The sequence below is a fragment of the Eucyclogobius newberryi genome, unplaced genomic scaffold, assembly GCF_026437365.1.
Source record: "Eucyclogobius newberryi isolate DKJ021-1_F unplaced genomic scaffold, fEucNew1.0.hap1 SCAF_2, whole genome shotgun sequence".
Classification (NCBI taxonomy): domain Eukaryota; kingdom Metazoa; phylum Chordata; class Actinopteri; order Gobiiformes; family Gobiidae; genus Eucyclogobius; species Eucyclogobius newberryi.
This window is the reverse complement of record NW_027315834.1, coordinates 12,926,430-12,946,519: the sequence shown is the minus strand read 5'-3', so window position 1 is coordinate 12,946,519 and position 20,090 is coordinate 12,926,430. Positions and strand designations below refer to the sequence as shown.

Genomic DNA, 20,090 nt, shown 5'->3' with positions numbered 1-20,090 from the left:
GAGCAATGCAAAATATTTCATGCTTGTTCTATTGGCAAATCTGTCTTTGAAATACAGAGTCAAAATATACTCAATACATTTATAACATGCAAAAAATCAGATACAGGCCCTTTAAGCAAAGAAGAATCAAGAGCTCTTCTCAACATTGTATTGTTTATGACCCTGTATTTATTTTTCCGAGGGCCAGAACACTGTTTCAATAAAATAAGTCAATTAAGTAGGCACAGACAGATAATTTTGTGAGAAATAACATACAAAATGCTTTACTAACATTGCTTTGCATGATTGCCCATTTAGTTCTGAACCAGAATTAAACTAGGACAAGACTAATACCAACCAGGTCTGAACCAGGACTAACCCGGAATCACAAAAGATCTAAAGCAGCATTAAACAAGGACTGAACCAAAACCAAACCAGGACTAAACTAGGGCTAAACCAGAAATAAACCATGTCTTTGTATTTAAAAACAAAAAATCTATATTTTGATGATGGGTCGTGGACCGGATTAAATTGATAGGAGGGCCCGATTAGGCCCCCAGGCCTTATGTTGAATAGCCCTGGTTTACAGCTCTGGATGTCAGCATGAGGACAAGTATAACTCTGAAATATCACTAACAGTAACACCTGTTTGTTTTTAGCGATGAAAACATTGAACGGTTCGATGATGGATATTTTAATGTTTTATAGTGGAGCACATTGTGCCACATAGAACAAGGAATTATAATTGTAAAATACCAAAGATGATAAAAAGCAAACCCTTCAACATAAAAGTTACAGTAACCATCTTTTAATTAATCTGTGCTAACAGAAATACATTGCACGTCCACACATATTTGTTTTTATGTGGCTTGGCCCTGTAATTGCAGAGATATTTACCATAAAACAGGTCAAAACATCTGTATTTTCATAGTTAAAAATACTCCAAAGCATTATGACTTGCCCTCCACCTCAACTTTAAACTCTGGGCCGTTTTGAATGATACAACATCACATCAACGCTACCATCTGATTCTGAAACCTAGCAACACATTCAATGGCGCACTGAGCGAACGGAAAGCCATGCCAACCAGGCTAATACAGGATTAGGCCTTAACCCAACATCGCCGCACGATGCCCTGGAAAAGACATCTACCTAAAACTCAGCATGAAATGTCAAATGATGAAATGATGAAGCTGTTTCTTTAAAATAAAAAATGAAAGTGCAACTGAGTGAGACATCGCCGGAATATGTGCCCTCAGAGACGTGATTACTTCTGCACGGCAATTACTGTAACATTTCAGGAAGGCGGCAAATGCGCGGTATCCATAGCAACGCGGTCTGAGAGTTGGTGGGAAAAATTTTCAGTTCTCGAATGTACGCAGTATTTGATAAAGGCCTGATGGAGGTGTTGAACGAGGACTTGACTATGATTTTGTGCAGACGTGGAGAGGTTTAAAGGTGCATTATGTAACTTTGCTAGCTTCTGGGGGGTCCGCCCACCTGTTTGTTTCACAGAAATGTTATTGATTCTGTGGCGTTTGAATGTATCTTTCTTGCACGTATTGAATCACAGCTGTTTTTTATCTTTATACTTGATACTTGGCCTGGTTGCATCACCTGTTTGTATTGAAAAAAAACTTCACATAATGCACCTTTAACTAGAAATAGAAGAGACTCAAAGATCCCCTTGAAGTCCTTAAGTGTACACATCATATCCAGAAGTGCTCGTCCTTGTTTTTAAAGTCTGCCTTCACCGAGCTCATTCTGATCATTTCATTTCCTGATTTGCTTAAAGGCGCTGTACTTGATATTTTTTTCTTTCTTTTTTCTTTTTTGAACATGACAAACCTATACATATATTTGTTTTGCCCCAGTACATATATATATATTGTAAAAGCATCTATACGAGTGAAAACGAGACTACATCTCTGCATCTGAATATATAGATGTTTCCGGTCATACGGGCACTTTTGTTGTTGTATACGTTAGCAATAACCAGTATTTAGCCTGCTAACTGTAGCTTGTGATAAATGAACCACATACACAAAGTTATAGTTTTATATGTTGTTCCTCAATCAATAAACTGTACAAAGTAGAACGCAAACAAATCATTTAACTATATGAAATCCAACACAATAAACACTTGACTTAAATCATCCCCAAAAATAAAACGACAAAAGTAAATGTTACAGGTGGACAAACCAAACAACAAGCTCCTGTAAGAAAACACCAATCATATGTTTTATTTTGATTGCCCGCTCATTTATCATAAAACGTGAACATTAGCCAGTGTTTGATGAGACAACACATGCATCGGATACACACATGATTAGCTTTGAGTCGTCGGTCAGGTTAAAAACCATCGTCTCTCTGAATCATTTGAAGCCAAGACACTGGTCCTTTGCATTCATTTTGTCTTTGGCAAGTCGATAGAAATCACTAAATATAGTTCTGGAACGTTTATTTGAAGTTTATCACCGATCACATCCAGTTCATTTTAATGGACGTGGCAGCAGGAAGTGTGCCGTTAGCATGCTAATGTTTGTTAGCTCTACTCGGGACTGTAAGTGAGCGATACATGTGGAGCTGTAAAGAGTTTAAAATTAATTAGTTCTGTTTTCACATTTCAAAACTGTGCAAATCAGGTAGAGTGCCTTTAACTATGCCGCAAACCAACTTGCTAATTAGAAAAGCACCATCATCAACCAATCTCCTCTCTAAAGTAACCAGTTATTTATTTTTTAAATACGATAATATACAATGAATATTTCTGTTGGAGCAGAGGCCTGGGTCATGTTGAATAAATCATGTAAGTAGCCCTCGACCTTTAGCCCCAGACACAGCTCCATCAATGAGTGGACACATAATAGTGCTAATGTGCGCGGACACACTTAGCGCTTGAGCTACGCTAGCTATAACCCCAATGAAAGATTTATTAATTAGCCTGAAATATTGATGTTTGCATGATTTAACCCGCATGCATGACTAAACTGCACAAGTTAGCCTGCTGCTGGTGGTAATGGAGTTTATTCATGGAGGACATGAGGAAAGAAAAACATGATTTGTTTAACAAGTGAACACTGCTAAAAGCTTAATGTTTAAATGTTTTGAATGTCAAATTTAAGGTATTTTTTTATAAGTTTGACTAGATGCATGTGTGGTGTTGCACTACACTTTACAGCACAGTAATATTATTATGACAGGAGGAAATCAAATGATGATTGGGATCAGAAGGGATACTTGCATTTTAGAATATTAAATTGTTAATCTAATATGCGATACCAGTTATTTTTATTTCTATATGAGTAATACTAAGGTAAGCATACGAATAACAATTATTTTTGTATTCAAATGTTAACGTTTATCTAAAACGTTAAAGCTTATCAAAGTGTTTAATTTAAAGTGCATATGACTCACATTTCACTAAAACCTATTGCGGAAATTATTATATTTAACATTTTACAAAACTTTTTAGTTTGATCACTTTGACGTTTATTGTTTTACTTAATTTGGAGATTTTCTTATTTGCACACAAACTTTACTATCCATGGGTTTCAGAATTATAATAAAATTAGGACTTCATCATTTAAAATCAAAACAAGTGCTCCGAATGTTGAATATAACAGGAAGCTGATTTTGTAATAATAAAAATACTACTACATATTACTTATACAGCACTTTTCTAGACACAAAAAGATGCTTCACATTGTATTATTCATCCCCTCCACACATAATCTGCTCACATGTGTACAATTTACTCTCCAAATCCTTTTTTCATGTACTTACACTTTACTTCCTGTCATTGCTACTGTCAGCTTCTATCTCAAATGACTCCTCCCTCATATGATTCTCCATTCTTTATGTTTCCTGTTGCACCTCGCCGCCCTCATCAATATTTCAGCAGTACGGAGCCTGTATGCTAACCCCAACTCGCGGCTAATTGAGCTACACTGGTTTACTGCGCTAAAGCATGGTCCTCTTACTCCCCGGGGGAAAAAAATATATAATAATAATAAAGTCTCCACGTTAGCTTAGCCTCCGGCACCACTAAACCCACTCCATCCAAGAACTGACAAAGCATGAAATGGCCCTGTGTTGCCAGTGGGAACCAGGGACTGTCCCGAGTGTAATAGAGACATACAAGGCAAGTAAAGGGTATAAATGACATTCAGGTAACTTCACAGGAGGGATAAAATACACTTTATCATTAATATGGTCACACATTAAGATAAGATAAGATAATCCTTTATTGTCCACACATGGGGAAATTTCATTGTTGCAACGCAGGTAGATACAGAGGTAGATACAGAGGAAAAGAACAGATCACTTATAGGAAGTTTGAAAATTACTCTCAATAGAAGATCTCTTATTGGTTTAAATTGGTCCCATAATTGCTATGGGTTTATAAGCACTTAAACTATTAGTAAATGGGTTATTATAGTACCTTATAATTATTACTAAGCCACCAAATACATGTGTTTTTTGATAAATGATCGTAAATGTTCGTAAGAGCATTAACAAGCTGCTTACCAAACTGTTTTCAATAACCAAGTGAGAAATAGTAACCCAACGCTTCATGCATTACAAATAGTTTTTAAAGGAACCAAAGCATTACTGGATTATTTAGTATTTGTGTTCCCAATATTCCCTATTCAAAAACACAAAGTGGTAGGTGTTACAAAAAAACAATACGGCTGGTTATTATTGGTAGTGTATTCATATATTATAGCAGTCAATCAGAAATATGCCTAAATGTCAATGGATTGTAAAATGACCCACAACCGTGCAAAATATCACTACTAAATCTTTCTCACTTACCGACTGCATAGAGTCCTAATTATTGACCACAATGAATTTACAAGCGTGTTTCAGAGCACCGCTATCAAACATTAGCATGCTAACGCCGCACACTTCCTGGCTCTCAGAGAATAAATTGCTATAATTGGATGCAAACAGGACTATGTTAAAGCATTTTCACCCCAAGAGCTACTTTCACAATAGTTCTGTGCTGGGGCCAAAAAGATTTTACTTTATTACATTACAAAAAAAAAACAAGAAAAAGGTACAGCCCCTTTAAGTTAATCTTGACCAGACCAAAATAAGACACACCTGCCCCTTTTTCAACTGGACATTTACAAACCATTTTCCAATATAAATCAATAGCAGTTAATTGCACCCTATTGTTAAAATCTAAACGCTTTTTAAATGATATGTCATTTGCATGAGCTCACCCTAATTTTCCATGTGATATAAAACTCAATGGTGCCACCGGCGTCACTTGAACCTCCCAGGCTTCAGATGGATTTATTTGTATCCTGAGTCTTACCCTGTCGTCAGTGCACTGTTTGACCGCGGTTTGCTTTGCTCCGTTAATCCCTCGGGAGCCAAGATGAGGAAAGTCAATACCTCGAAAATGGATGAAAATGGAGTCCTCCCATTATTTAGTCGTGAGGCGTTATGGAGCCGATTGTTAACGTGAGCTGTGATCAACCTGGAGCACTTTGCGCAAGACGTGAAAAGGTCAGATGTCAATAAATAGGTAAGATATGCTTTAAAGAAGACATGTTATGCATTGTTTTTACCTTTTTGTATATTTGAGATTACATTTAGATCATTATTTTACATTTTGGTCATTGTGAACCACAGTATTGATCTAAAACAACTTCATTATACACTCAAAAAACTGGAAAATTTCCCATGTTGAGTCGAAATAATTTGATTTTGCAAATGTATTTTATGTTTTATGGTGCAGTATGTTAGTATTGAGATGAACCAACACAACAGACAGCAGAACCCACTGACACGTCTGGGTTGTGTTGGGTCAGACCAAGTTGTTCATGTCATTACTACTAATTTAATTACCGGTAATATGGTTCATTATTCAAGGATAGTTGCAACATGAATTTAAATATCTGGATCGTTTACATCCAAACCAGAAAAATATTTTTATTTGTTCATTAATAATTAATTCATTGTGGAAATGGTATAAAATATATGGCAGCCCTTGATTATTTCAGATAACCCTATGTATGTATGCTGTGTCTTCGTGATCTTTCAAAATTGTCATGGTAATTTATAAAAAAGTTGTTTTAGTTAGTATGGTGTAGAGATTGGTTAAGTTGACAAAACTGTGCAGCTTTGATCTTAAAGAATAAAGTTAAAGCAACATGATATTAGATCTAAAATGGTGTAGTTTTAATGCTTTTCAGTAATGTGGCCTCTGCATAAACAATTAAGCTTTAAATAAACTTAAAGTGCATATTTCTAATTTTGACTTTATTTCGTGTATAGAAAAAATGCTGAAAAATCATACTAGGCACACTCATTCCAGACGATGTTTATGCAGAAGCTACAAAATAAAACTACTTTTTTACCTTCTAAACATCAATTCAACAAAATAAAGCTGCACTCATATAGTTTAATTTGTAAAATAAAAAACATTTTGATATTAGATGAGTTTTCTAGTGTGATGTCATAAATTAAAAACAGGAAGTAAAATTATAAACTATTCTGTGATAAAAAAAAAATATATTTTTTAGCAAAATTCTAAATATATTTATCTTAGCTGTATTTTAGTTCAATAAGTCATCCGACCTGTCAGAGGCACTTTAAGTACCGTAGTTTGTGTTGACATGACATCATTTGATCATGTGGAATCTACTTAATTTAAATGTGTTCAACATGTATCCACTATTTAATTGTGTTAATTCTACAGGTTGTTTTTTTCAATGTAGAAACAGGTTTATTTATTACCGTTCAAAACAGCTGTATAACTGTATAAACTGTATAATAATCCAAAGCCAGACGTTTTACAGTATTTATTTTGTGGGGTGCCATACCAGAAGTCGTGGTATGTTAACTTGAAACATTATATTTACATTTACGTTTCAGTGAGCGTTTGTAACAAGCTTAAAGTACAGAACACTGTTTATTTAAAATCACAATAACAGAAAAATAACAGAATGCATGATAAAGATAAACATACAATCACTGTTCCCTCTAAGCTGCGCGCCTGCGCAATTGCGCACTGCTTGCACATAGTGCGCACAGAAGAAAATCTATGGCACGCAGAACATTTTATTCACCATAAACCTATTAATTAATATTTCATTTTAGACCTAATCTAATCTAATTACCAAACGGCCACCGGGGGCAATCTATAAGGAAGCGCAAGCATTTGACACACTGTAGAAGACTCTAGTGGACAGTAGAAGCACTGTCCAGGGGACACGTTGTGTAACTCGTGTTCTCTATATTTTTAGTTTCAAAACGCTGTGTGTTGTATTACAATCAGACATCACTGAGATATTAGTCTAATTAGTCCCCCCGCGCAGCGGACTGCGGGTGCGCCGCGCGCCCCGGTTCAAAAGACGCATCACTACTGTGTTTATTTATGTGTAAATATCTCATGTTACAACGTGGGCACCTGCGGTTTATTGACAGTTGCGGCCCGTATACGGACAAATTATATTTTCTTTGTAAATATCTTGTGCGCGACTTTTATTCAGGAGTGCTGTATTTATCATTGGAGTGACAGGTGTCCAGCCAATGATACATTACTGTTTACATACGCTACACAGCCAATCAGAGCATTGATAGATAAGATAAGATAAGATATTCCTTTATTGTCCCACATGGGGAAATTTCATTGGTGCAATGCAGGTAGATACAGAGGTAGATACAGAAGAACAGATCACTTATAGGAAGTCTGAAAAACACTTTCAGTAGAAGATCTCCTATAAATAAATAAAAACTCCCATAGACAAATAAATAAATAAATAAATACCATTGCATGTGATCCCGACAGTAATTGCACATGAATATGTGTCACGACAGCACATAGATTGCACATGAATTTCACAGTAATTGCACATGAATTGCACATGAATTCCAACAGCAATTGCACATATGACAGAATTGCACATCAGTATTAGGTTAGGTCAGTATTGCGAGTGTTCAGTACTAACAGTTTTTGTTATAAAGTCTGACAGCAGCAGGAAGGAAAGACCTACGGAACCTTTCCTTCACACAGCGAGGGTGGATCAGTCTCTCACTGAAGTTGCTCTCCAGAGCGGACAGAGTGTCCTGCAGGGGGTGACACTCATGGTCCAGCATAGATGTGAATCTAGCCAGGACCCTCCTGTCCCCCACCTCCTGCACCGAGTCCAGAGCACAGCCCAGGACGGAGCCTCTTCCTCTCCCTCTCTGTGATGCTGCTGCTCCAGCAGGCCACACCATACAGGAGGGCTGATGCCACCACAGAGTCGTAGAAGGTCTTCAGGAGTGGCCCTGTCACTCCAAAAGACCTGAGTCTCCTCAGGAGGTAGAGCCGACTCTTAGTGCATATGTGCCCTGTCCATACGCACCTTGCAGGTTCGCTAGCTAACAATAATGCAGCAGAGTTAAAAGACGCAATCATGGTGAAACGAACGGGCAGCGCCAGGGACACATCCACTCACCAAGCCAAAGTAAAAAAGAAATGCGGTTCTCTTAGGATGGAATGGCTTGTGCCACTGGACCACAGCCAGGCCAAAGCTGGACTCACATATAACTACTATACATCTCATGAACAACAAGATTTTTGTATTTTTCATTTTAAGTGGGCCTAATTTCTTGTAATAAAAGTAAACTAATGAAAATTGCTGCTGTAATTTGATTATTTTAATGTAACTTGCTTTGATGCAAGGTTTTGAACAGGTGTGCCGTGTGATACTGGTGTGTGGCCACAGGGGGCACATCTGATGTTGCTCACAGTAGTCCTCAGTGTGCCCAAGGAGCTAGTGTGTTTGCCCAGACACTAGGGCTGATCCTCGCGATACGATACGTATCCCAATACAGGGGTCACGATACAATACGTATCCCGATACTTGTATATTCCGATACAATTCCCTCATTACTATACGTATCCCGATACATTTTTGAAAAAGGGGTCTTAAGAATTTACCAAATGGGTAATGTTTTTACTCTGAATAAGAAAATGTATGAAATGTCATGTTTATCCACAAAGCAATTATTTACAAATCCATTCTGCTCTAATAACTTCATACATCCAACCAACTGATCCAAATATAAATATGAGGAACACATTCTATTAAAGTATTGCATGTTTCTTGCCAAACTATTAGCCTGGTCTGAACATGCTGCAGCAGCATCTTCTGCACAGATCAGCTTCTGATCAGGTCCACAGCTCCTTCTCACCTCGGCCAGAGGAGCGCAGCACAAACAGCATATCAAAAGTACTATACCAGCTCGTTTAAAGCCTACAGGCCACAAAAATAAAAATTAAAAATTAAAAAAAACATATATATATATATATATATATATATATATATTTTTTAATAAAAAAAAATATCGATACTGTGACTCAGTATCGATACGGAGTCCGTATCGATATTTTGAACACAGCCCTACCAGACACATGAAAAATTAGAGGCAACGTTGCATACAATTATTTTAAACTTTCTGCAACAGTTTGAGAACTTTTTCCCCATTAGAAAGATATCCCAAACGCAGAGTGAAGTGGTATCGACACCTCACATTCAAACCAGTGCAGATGCGTCCTGACGTGTATAAGGTCTGTGGCTAAAGCTGAGTGCTTGGTGCTTCCGGCTCAGTGTTGGTGAAACACTGAGCCGGAAGCACCAAGCACTCAGCTGATCTAACGCTGCTGTGTCACGTTGTGATGTCACTGCGTCACGGGGAGTTTGGCCCCTCTGGCCCCTGTGTGTGCGCTCAGACAGAAAACAGGGGCTAATGTGCAGGGCCCCCAGGAGTTGATCTCTCATAAATACCCAAATACACACAAACAACCTCTGCTTGTACACTGCCTTTATGAGAACGGCTACAGGATATCAAGTATTTACCCTAAAGTGTTTTTAACGCAAGACACTGTGGGTAAATAGAGAAAAAACAAACCAATTTAATAATAAAGATATACTGTACATTTGAAACGTCTTCAGTAGTTTACTAAGGAAAATGTTTTGTTTTTTTTTTCATAAAATGTAATTTTTGGGGTTTGGTGCATTTTGGGGTTAAAATTTAAAATGTAAAAAATCACATATTTGGGACATATAAATCTGCTTTTTCTTGTTAGATACACCAAAATGACAGAGGATTTTGAATCTTATTTAGAATTTGAGTAAACTACATATTACTGAATTACTGAAATATTTGTATTCAATAATACACATTTCACCGCAGTTTTTGGAGTTAAAACTTAATCAAGGTTGGAATTAGATATTAACAAATCCTTCAGTGGATTCTGTGTGTAGGTGCTACTTTAATCACTGATCTTTATACCTCTATGTGAGAAAAATGCTTTTTTAAGTTACAACGCCCATATAAATCAATGGATAAGTGGATCAAATTAAATAATGAAATATCATCAAGTGCAGATTGGACAATGTTGTTATGTCCACATGGAAGAAGTGTTTTTACCTGTAGTCCCTTGCCTCAATCTGACTGTTTTCAGCGTTTAATATTGTATGAATCCCAGCACATTACATTTATGTTACTCTTTGGCAACTGAAGCTGCAGCAGGAGTGTGTTTCCTTCCTGTTATTATTATTATTTTTAACATACAAAACATAAGTTCTTCTACAGATTCCCTTCACACGCTCTGACCTTTTTGTTTGAGACTCTACTTTCCCATGGTCCATTATGATTTACGCCTTCAGTCGATGTTTTTCCTCTGAGAATCATTGCACCTTGAAACCTATTGATTCTTTATTGTCCGTCGTCCTACAGCTTTAACCTGTTCCTAATTGTTATCCTATACTCGGGTCAAGTGTGGAAGTCATTGACGCAAAGTATTCCCTGGACTTTGACTGTACAATCGTTCTGAATTGATGCTGAAACTGCAGTGAGGAACTTAATTAAAGACATGGCCAATTAGGAAAGAGCGAGTGGAGCTGTGGAGGATGTAACGATTCAAAGCCGGAGGAGGGAAGCGGTCATGCCAACACTTCCTGGAGGACAAACATCGATGCAAATCCTGAGAAAATGGGGTAACTTCAACCTGTGAGATTATAAAGCATAAAGGTTGAGCAAAAACTGATAATAGGTGCAGGGCTATGATCTTCTGTCATGGAAAAAGAAATTAAGTAATTTGAGGTGATTTTAATGTTGCAAATAAATAATAATAATAATAAATACATTTGGGCAAGTCCAACCCAAATTTCAAAAGGTTTTTAATGTGCTGTTTAAATGTGCATTTATTTTTTTCTGAACCAGTAAAGAAAAAAAGTTACATTGTGCACCTTTAAAGGGCATATATTATTGTGTGAAAAAATCACTTCCAACCATGTTATAATCATTGTAATAATAATAAAAATCATCTTCATGAAATAATAAGTGGGTGAAAGCTTGTGAGCTGGAGAGTTCAGTAGAGTTCGCTCTGTATTTCCAAATACCCCTAAAGAGGTGGAGGTTTTTAGTCGTCTTAGGTCGGCCAGGTTGATAAAGAGGGAGCAGTTTACGCACAAGCAGAAGCGTGACATCCAGAACGTGCGCTGTGTTACACACACTGTGCATCTCACACACCTGACGTCTCCTTCTCCTGCCGCCTACTGGGCAATGCCGCCCTGGGTGGCGACCCACCTCGCCCACCCCCAGAAACCGCCTCTGAACTGGTCCATCATTTTAGACACATAAGCTGTCCAGATTATTTCCCTCCTCCCTCACTGGCCTATATAACACCATCTCCCTGGAGTTGATTCTAAAATGTGCTGTACTGAACATCTACTGTCTCCAACTCGTCTCTGTGTCTCTGTGGAGTGTTCATTCTGATCTGGGACAGTCCCTTCCGCCCACGGGCTCCTCTGTAGTCCACCAGCCTTCTGCATAATCGACCCACAAACCGCAATTAAAACTTCAGCTCTAAACTGCTTCCCACGCAAAGTCTGACAAAGACAGAAATGCTCAGTACAAAAGGAGCATTGTATAATTTTAATGTTTTATAACATTATTATTATTGTATACGTAACAATTGTATTTTTTGGATAAGCATTTGAAATAATTGTAGTTCTGAGGGATCAAAGTTTATAAGCCCCACAAACCAAATAGTCTTCACAAATGTAATGAAATGAAAGGTAGTTAACGCACAAACCTAATGATTTTCAAAATTACATAATAACAATTCCCCTCCACAAACTTAATGACTATTACAGGACAGAACATTTATATTATATTCACCAGACAAAGTAACACTCCTATTGTTATTGGAATGCTGCACAAATTTCATTTATCCATTACATTTAGTTAGATTATTGTGGTAGAGGTTTGATATTGCGTTTGTGGGAGTTTATTATGTTTGTGGGTTTATTGTGTTAAATTTGAATAAAATTGTGGGAATACTTTATGTTTGTGGGGAATATTACGTTTCCGTAGCTAATGAGGTTTAAAGTTTTGACCCCTCATAGAGCACAACAGTAAAGGGAAATGGGTTTTTGCTCATGGAAACCTGAAACCAAATGCACCAAAACCCTATAAATTCTTAATAAAGTACACTGACCATATTCAGAATCAAGACTACATGAACCACTTAACTTTAGAAGCCTATAATTCTAAGGGAGGCCATGTAACTTGAAGGTTTTAACCTGCAAGTTTTGTTTTCAAGAAGGGCAAGGCAAAAACATTCTGGACTAAAATGTGATTTGTATAACATTTAATATTCCGAATCCCTTTTTCCGGCTGTGACCTTTCCAAAATCAGGCTAACATTCAAAACATAAGTCCTGGGGCTTTATAAGCGTTCTGGGACAAGGACATTTGTCGGCTTCAATGACAACACCAAAATAGTTAAAATTTTTGTGTCCTTAATTTATGATTGCGTCCTTATTTATTATTAGTAATAAACTTGAAATGATGGTTGATTTTATGCCTAGTTAACTAAACATTCATTTTCTGGTACTTTCAATATGTTTAATTTCCATACTTATATTTTTGTAGTTGAAACAAAGGACACATTAACAAATCTAATCCAACTTTATTTGTACAGCACATTTTACCAACACAAAGTCTCCAAGCACAAGTAAAATATGCAAATAATAAATGACAAATAATACACAGAAAACACAATTTTTAGATTTTTTTTAGAGGTTTCATTCAAAGGAATTATCAAAATGTGAAAGAAAACTACTGCAAATTTATAATCTAAACTTACTGAAATAATTTAAAATAAATAATAATAAAAGATAATAATGAATAAACAAAATCATATTTATAATGATGATGATAATAATAATAAATATAGCCGCAAGCGGCAATGATCGGCCCTCGCCACGCCGCCGCCACACCGCCGCCACGCCGCAAGAGGAGGGGGCGCTAACGCGCCCCAATTGTCCTTTTATCACGCCTACTGCTGAATCTGTGACGCTGTCACATGTTCTCCCCTTTGTTTTACCATCAAAAAGCAATTTTATTTTGAATTCTTGGCAAAATGTGCGGCTTTGCCGCACAGACACCGTGACTCTTTGAATGAAAATGTGGATAACTTTTGATGGTCCTGAAGATGAGTCTCACCAAATTTCAGGTTAATAGGGCTGACGCCCTGGGAGGAGTTTGTGAAAGTCTAAAGTGTAAACATGTTCTGGCCCCATTGGAATAACATGGGAGGTTTCGGTCATCGTTACGGCAACGCCATAACAATTATGACATGGGTCTCATTGACTTTTTTGATGGGGATGCTAAAATTGAGTTGTGTGTCAAATTTCATATAATTTCGCAAAACTAAACATTTAACCTCCATATAAAATCTGTAGGGGGCGCTGTGGCGCCAAATGAATTTATTTCACTTCAAGTAGGTTTAGGGCAAAGAGTTTAACAACTGATTCTAATTTGACGCAATTCGGACTTTATCTGCGCAAACGGCAGAAATTTTAAATATGGGAGATTTCTGAAATTTTAGTTACAGTTTGCGGCTTCGCCGCACAGAGACCGTGAGAGGTATCAATGTAATTTGGATAACTTTTGATGTCCCACTCCTCAGTAGCATTTTCACCAAATTTCAGCTTTTTAGGGCCAACGCCCTGGGAGGAGTTCGTAAAAGTACGACGTTTGGAAAAACTCCGAAGTCATGTTTAGCCATTTTTGAAGCAATATGGCCGACATTTGGTTCGGGGGACGGCGTTGCCGTAATAATATTTTTTACTTCTCTTGTCACCATCTACCTCTGCGCCAAATTTCATGATTCTACGATCAGATTTTTTTTGGGTCATTTCCCATCTCTCAATGCATTTTTGGTACATTTGGTGGCGCTGACGCGCCAATTTTTTTTATTTTAGAAAAGGGAAATAGCCAGAATGTAGAGAGGCACGATTTTTAGAGGTGTGCAAATTTTTGTGACTTTTCGTCAATGTTCACTGGGTGAAAAATAGGGGGGTTGGTCCCGAGAAGAAGAAGAAGAAGAAGAAAGAAAGAAAGAATAATATTCCGATGCGAAAACAATGTTTCCCATTTTTCAAATATCATAAACTATACATTTTCGGAAAGCGCTCGCGCTTTCCTACCTCATGGTGTGGGTCCCTGGTCACTGACGGGTACTTTCGATAATTTTGAGTGGGCTCCGCCCACTTTGTGTTTTTGGCCCTCTATACAGTAATAATGTTCAATTTTTGCATTACATGCTTATATGCACGGAACATGCAAGAGATGGGGAACGTATTCGTGAGCTACTTAGCGCAAATGAGTGCTTTATATGGGGATGACGACCGCGAATGTAAAGTGCTCGTTTAGTGCGAACTTTTGCACGGGCTTCGCCCGTTTACAACGGTAATGTTCCATTTTCCTACAACTAATTAGTATGCACGGGGCGTGCATGAGTGGAGGAGTGCGTTAGTGAGTGTTTGGAAGTGGGCGAGCGCTTCGCGCTCGATTTCGTGCGCACTACGTGCGCACTTTCGCAGCCGTGCTTCGCACGGCCTTACGAGATTAATAGGCCTCTCGCCAGCTTGTGGCGCTCGGGCCTAATAATAATGATTTTTTTTTTTTACTTAAAATTGCTCCATAACCTTTCTTTTTTCTTTTTTCACCGCATTTATGTCAGTTATAACATCGTTCGTCCATAAAATGCAGTCCACCACATGCGTCTCTGTTTTCCTGCTGAGGTCGTCTGTCATCAGTGCGTTTCCCAAACAATCACAGGCTCAGTCCAGAATTATGCATATCAGACAGGAGAACCTCAGGGGCCCGAGCATCAGGGGCCTCCACAGAAGCCTGCCCTCTCACAGCACTGGTGGATAATTAAAGGTCATCAGCTGCTGGGGGCCCCGACCACATTAACACTACACTTGGTAATAACTGGGGACGATCTGTGGAAGAATTAACTATTTAAGCATGTTTAAAAGCCAATAAACAATAATGCATACTACATCCACTTTGAATGGTCCTTATTTTGACTTTTTAACCAATAGTTGATTACATAAACATTTAGACACATTTTACTGTTAGGAGTTTAAGCACTAAATGGTCTGAAAGTGTCCCCAATTATGACCTGCTTTTACAATAAATCAGGAACTATGTAAAAAGTCCAACTCTCTCCTGTTAAGAATTTGATACGATTATTATTTTACACGTATTATGTTCTTTTCCCCCCAGTGAACATGACGTGGGCGAGGATGACATCTACGACTGTGTTCCGTGTGACGACGACGGCGATGACATCTACGAGGACATTATCAAGGTGGAAGTACGACAACCCATGGTGAGCATTCATATGGTTTTAATACTCTGTTGTATTTGGAATTTTTTACCAGAAACAGTACTAACACATGTGTAATTGTTATAGTTTTGACTCAAGGTAGTGATAACTTTACTTTTATTGGACACATATGCACAATTAGCTTTTTTGAGGTTTTAACCATGTTTCAAAATGTTTCCATCATAAAAAAAAGCTTCTTTCATTAATCCTGTTTACGCTCTTTCCTGACTCTCACAAAAACACGGATTTGTTACGTCTTAGGTAGAACTCGGCCCATAATTTTGAAGTCCATAAATCGTCAAAATTTCTGCCGTCAACCGCCTTTGTTTTTCTCCCTATGATGATTCCTTTCGCTTCCAGTAGATGGAGTGCTTAACACAAATCCTGACGAGGGAATGCCTTACTCGTAGATGTGTGTTCTAAAATAAGACATGACAAACTAAAGACACTCAAGAGCATGTTTAGAGGTCATACAATACAAATAATGCATAATATGTGTCCTTTAGGTTAAAAAAAATACCTATCAAAAGTGAATTATAGTAGTATTTTTAAGTTTAAGTCAATACTTCAACATGCATTTTACTTTTGAGTCAGTATTTGATATTTTTCTCATAAACATACATCGTTTTATATTGCTTTTTTTTCTTTCATCACAAAATCCCAGTCCTTCATCTTTCACGGTTTCTTTGCGATAAGTGTATTTGTATTGCAATCTGCTCGATGTGACCGTCTCTTGCTTTACTTCCTTCACGCTGCAGATCCGATACATGCAGGTAAGTCCTCCTGTCACTTCTAACCACTTCATCAACACCAAACTGCTGCCTCCCGCGAGTATAGGCAGCCATCCAGACCAGTGATCCCTGCCACGGGGCACGGGAGACCCCAGCTGGTGATCGGGCTGACAGGGGCCCGCCGGAGAGCCAGGCGCTGACGTCACAAAGCACAGATGGGGCACGGGCATGCAGCGTGGCAGGGAGCACGAGGCTAGCTTTATCTGGCTCGGATCGTATGTGTGTCGCGCCATTACACCCACTGTCAGTGCACCGACTGTCGACAGCCAAATTAATGTGCACGTTTCATGGCACAATTATATGCTGTGTTTCTGAGGCGTTTCAATTATTGTGGTGGGCAAAACTGGTGCTTCTCAACAAGTGGAAGTTTTTTTACTGCAGATTTTTACAGCCCTTTATTCTTTTAACTTATTTTTCATGTGCTTATTTCTTTCTTTTTGAAAATGACTTTTATCTTTGGTAAAATTAACAACAACAACAAAAAGAAAATCATTATTGTGGTAATTGTGCAATGTTAACGATTGAACATTAAATATATATATATATATATATATATATATATATATATATATATATATATATACACTTTTATTGTAGCAAGATTAAAATCAAAGTAATTTTAAGACATTTTAGGGGCAAATAAATGTAAGAACTTTTTTTAAATGATGTTTTTTTAAATTTATTTATTATTATTATATTATATTATTATGATTATGTATTCATTATTATTATGTATTGTTTATTATTATTATTATTATTTATTGCTTGTACTCACTGCTCTACGTTGAAAAGATTGGAATAATTTGTACTGGAAAACTTAACAATTTCCCCTTAGGCCAATTTTGACTGGCCTTTCTGGTGAATCGGGCCGCAATTATTTTTTACTGCAAGTGTAAAATCCCCTACCAATAACAAATATATTGGTGTTAGACGGTGCTGATATTTCACCTGCCTGTGGCCCTTTGTTGCAATATGTGACCCTCCGACACCCCTGGTTTAAACAACAAGGAAACCACTGTCTAATTAATGTTTCAATGGATTCATCTATAAACTAACCTACTATGCCAAGGTCTGGAGTTTTACCCAAGTAACTTATCGTATACAACCGCTGCATCTAGTGTTCTCTGTATCCTTCAACCCTTTCCATGAAACCTACACATTCATGTCCACAGTTAAACCCACTCAGTCCCATCTATTCTGATCCCATAGACTCGCATGTCAAATTCGCAAATTTTGTGCAAAAACTTTTGACTTTTTTTTTTATTGTAAAATAATTGAAAGAAATGCAATTAACCAATGCATATATAAAAATAATATCCCATTAATGTAATTAAAAATGTAACCTGTTTGATATTTCTGTTCTCAATGTATTCCTGTGATTTTTATATGATTATCTACCTAATATTTTTGTTTATTTAATTTTCTATTTTTTCAAGTTACAAGAGAGACACACTTGCAAACATAATTGAAAATTGTGTTCAATTTATATTCCAGTTTTACTTTGGAGTAAGAAACAGACATCAAGTATTCTAAATCTATACTTGTCAGAAGGACTACTCAAAACAAGATGTCATTTTAATGGACATGGAGGCTTAGTTTGCAGTTAATTTAAAACAAATTATGAATTCAAATATGTTTTTTTATCACAGAAAATGGGGATGACGGAGGAGGACAAGAGGAACTGCTGTCTAGTGGAGGTCCAGGAGACTGAAGCCAGATACTACAAGACCTTAGAAGACATAGAGAAGGTGAGTTCAATGTCATGACGTTGGGCCGACAGCATGGAAATGTCACGATTGAAAGATAGACTGAGGCACAAATGTCACCCTGGCAGATCGATGGTTGTTATGGGAGGACACCCCAGGGGGCTGGGAATCCTGGGGCTTAAAGAGGAGACTCCCTTGTGCAGGCTAGGACGTGTTTATTCTACAGTTGAATATGATGTCCTATAATGTTAAATGTTCAATCCATATACTGTACCATGGTGCATTCTGTTTACCATTATATACTTAGATACAATGCGAACACAACATTACTAACCTTAATAAAGCATTAAACAAACAACAATCATCTAATAATGGAAAATGTGTTTATTGAAGGATTCACGTATAGCAACTATGTAATTAATAACACCCAGCTCCAAATCCAAAACTCCTTTATTCAATAGACTTATGAACTTTGTTGAGGCTTTATTAAGACTAATTAAGATGTAGTTATGAAATTGTACCTCTAAATCCTGACCAAAACTAAAAATAATGTTGTCATAATAACCCCTGCCTCCTGCCTGCACCTGTTCTCTAATGGTGGTCCAGTGGTAGTCCAGTGGTGGTCCGGTGGTGGTCCGGTGGTGGTCCGGTGGTGGTCCGGTGGTGGTCCGGTGGTGGTCCGGTGGTGGTCCGGTGGTGGTCCAGTGGTGGTCCAGTGGTGGTCCAGTGGTGCTGTAATAGAATCCTGCTCGCGCTCCGCAGCAGTGCGCCTCCTTCCTGCAGCTCGCTCATTGCCTCAGCCTGGACAGACTCCACTCTCCAGGCGCTACAAATCATGCACTCGGCTAATTTCATTAAGCTAAATGTGCATCCTGTGTGCTGAGCACGAGTCTCGTGTCGGGCTCGCGCTCAGCACACAGAATAAATAACCTACGTATGATCAGCGGACCCGTTAGGCTTAATTGAGTTGGGGTTAATAAAGCCGTCATGTGTGCGTTGCTTCTTAGTTGATCTATTTGTTATCATTGTGAAGATGGATCGTGACATGGAACAACTATAGCTTACAGTGCAATATAGGTGTTGTGGTTCAGCTTTTGGGTTAATTAGAAGTGAGCAATATATCATCTACAAGATAATATAATTTGTTGGTTTGGAGTGATTTAAGTTTATACTTTTGGAAACTTCCAAACTTTAGTTCAGGTGGAGGGGCCCCCAACGTCTTCATTGGGATGTTATTGGTTTGCCTGGAATGTTCCACATTACGGCCAAATAGGAGATATGAGATGCCACCTGGCACAAGTTACCAGTCAGATCTGTGGAAAGATGAGCCAGCACACAGTTAGAATGTACGTGTATTTGTTTTTTCTATAAAAAAAAACATGCATTTCTGCAAATTTCATACAGTGGAAGGTTTGAGGTTTATTAATTAGTATTTTTACTTCCAAATGTCTCATCAGTTGCCTTAACTGATTATAAATTAAAAAGCAGGTGCTGTTCAGGTTCACGTAACATTATTTATACCCAAAGGTAGAATTGGTTTGCAGTTGGAGTTGACTTCCAGACAGATTTAGTTCTTCTTCAGTTAAATTGTCAAATGTAAAATGTTATTTTTAAGGTGGAGGCAACTATTGGTGGAGTTGGTGAACAAAGTGGAGTTGTCAGGCAGTTATTTCTCATAGTGTAATATCATAGCAAGAGAAGGAACAGGGTTTACACGTTATAAATAAAACATGTTTTTCACTATAACATTATCTTCCAATTGACTTAAAGAAACACAAAGCATTGACTTTATCTTTTTTAGTGTTCATCGATTGCCTTGTTGCTGCACTTAAACGCTCATGAAGCTTTCAAACGGCTGCTAAAAGCTCAGACAAGGCGCAGTCAATGCAATGTCTTCCCTTTTGAAGACTCTGACGTT

The 20,090-nt window shown here is 37.7% G+C and overlaps 1 protein-coding gene across 2 annotated transcripts in view; it reads left to right on the top strand.

Annotated features, from left to right (window-relative positions):
• Window positions 1-20,090, top strand: part of vav2 (vav 2 guanine nucleotide exchange factor) — a 357,645-nt gene that overhangs the window by 278,505 nt on the left and 59,050 nt on the right. Inside the window, exons 5-7 of one of the 2 annotated variants that reach the window (XM_072453572.1) lie at window positions 15,573-15,678; window positions 16,434-16,448; window positions 18,116-18,214. In XM_072453572.1, the coding sequence (XP_072309673.1) occupies window positions 15,573-15,678; window positions 16,434-16,448; window positions 18,116-18,214 (220 nt within the window). The remainder of the gene's footprint in view (window positions 1-15,572; window positions 15,679-16,433; window positions 16,449-18,115; window positions 18,215-20,090) is intronic. The other variant, XM_072453573.1, reaches the window with a different exon arrangement.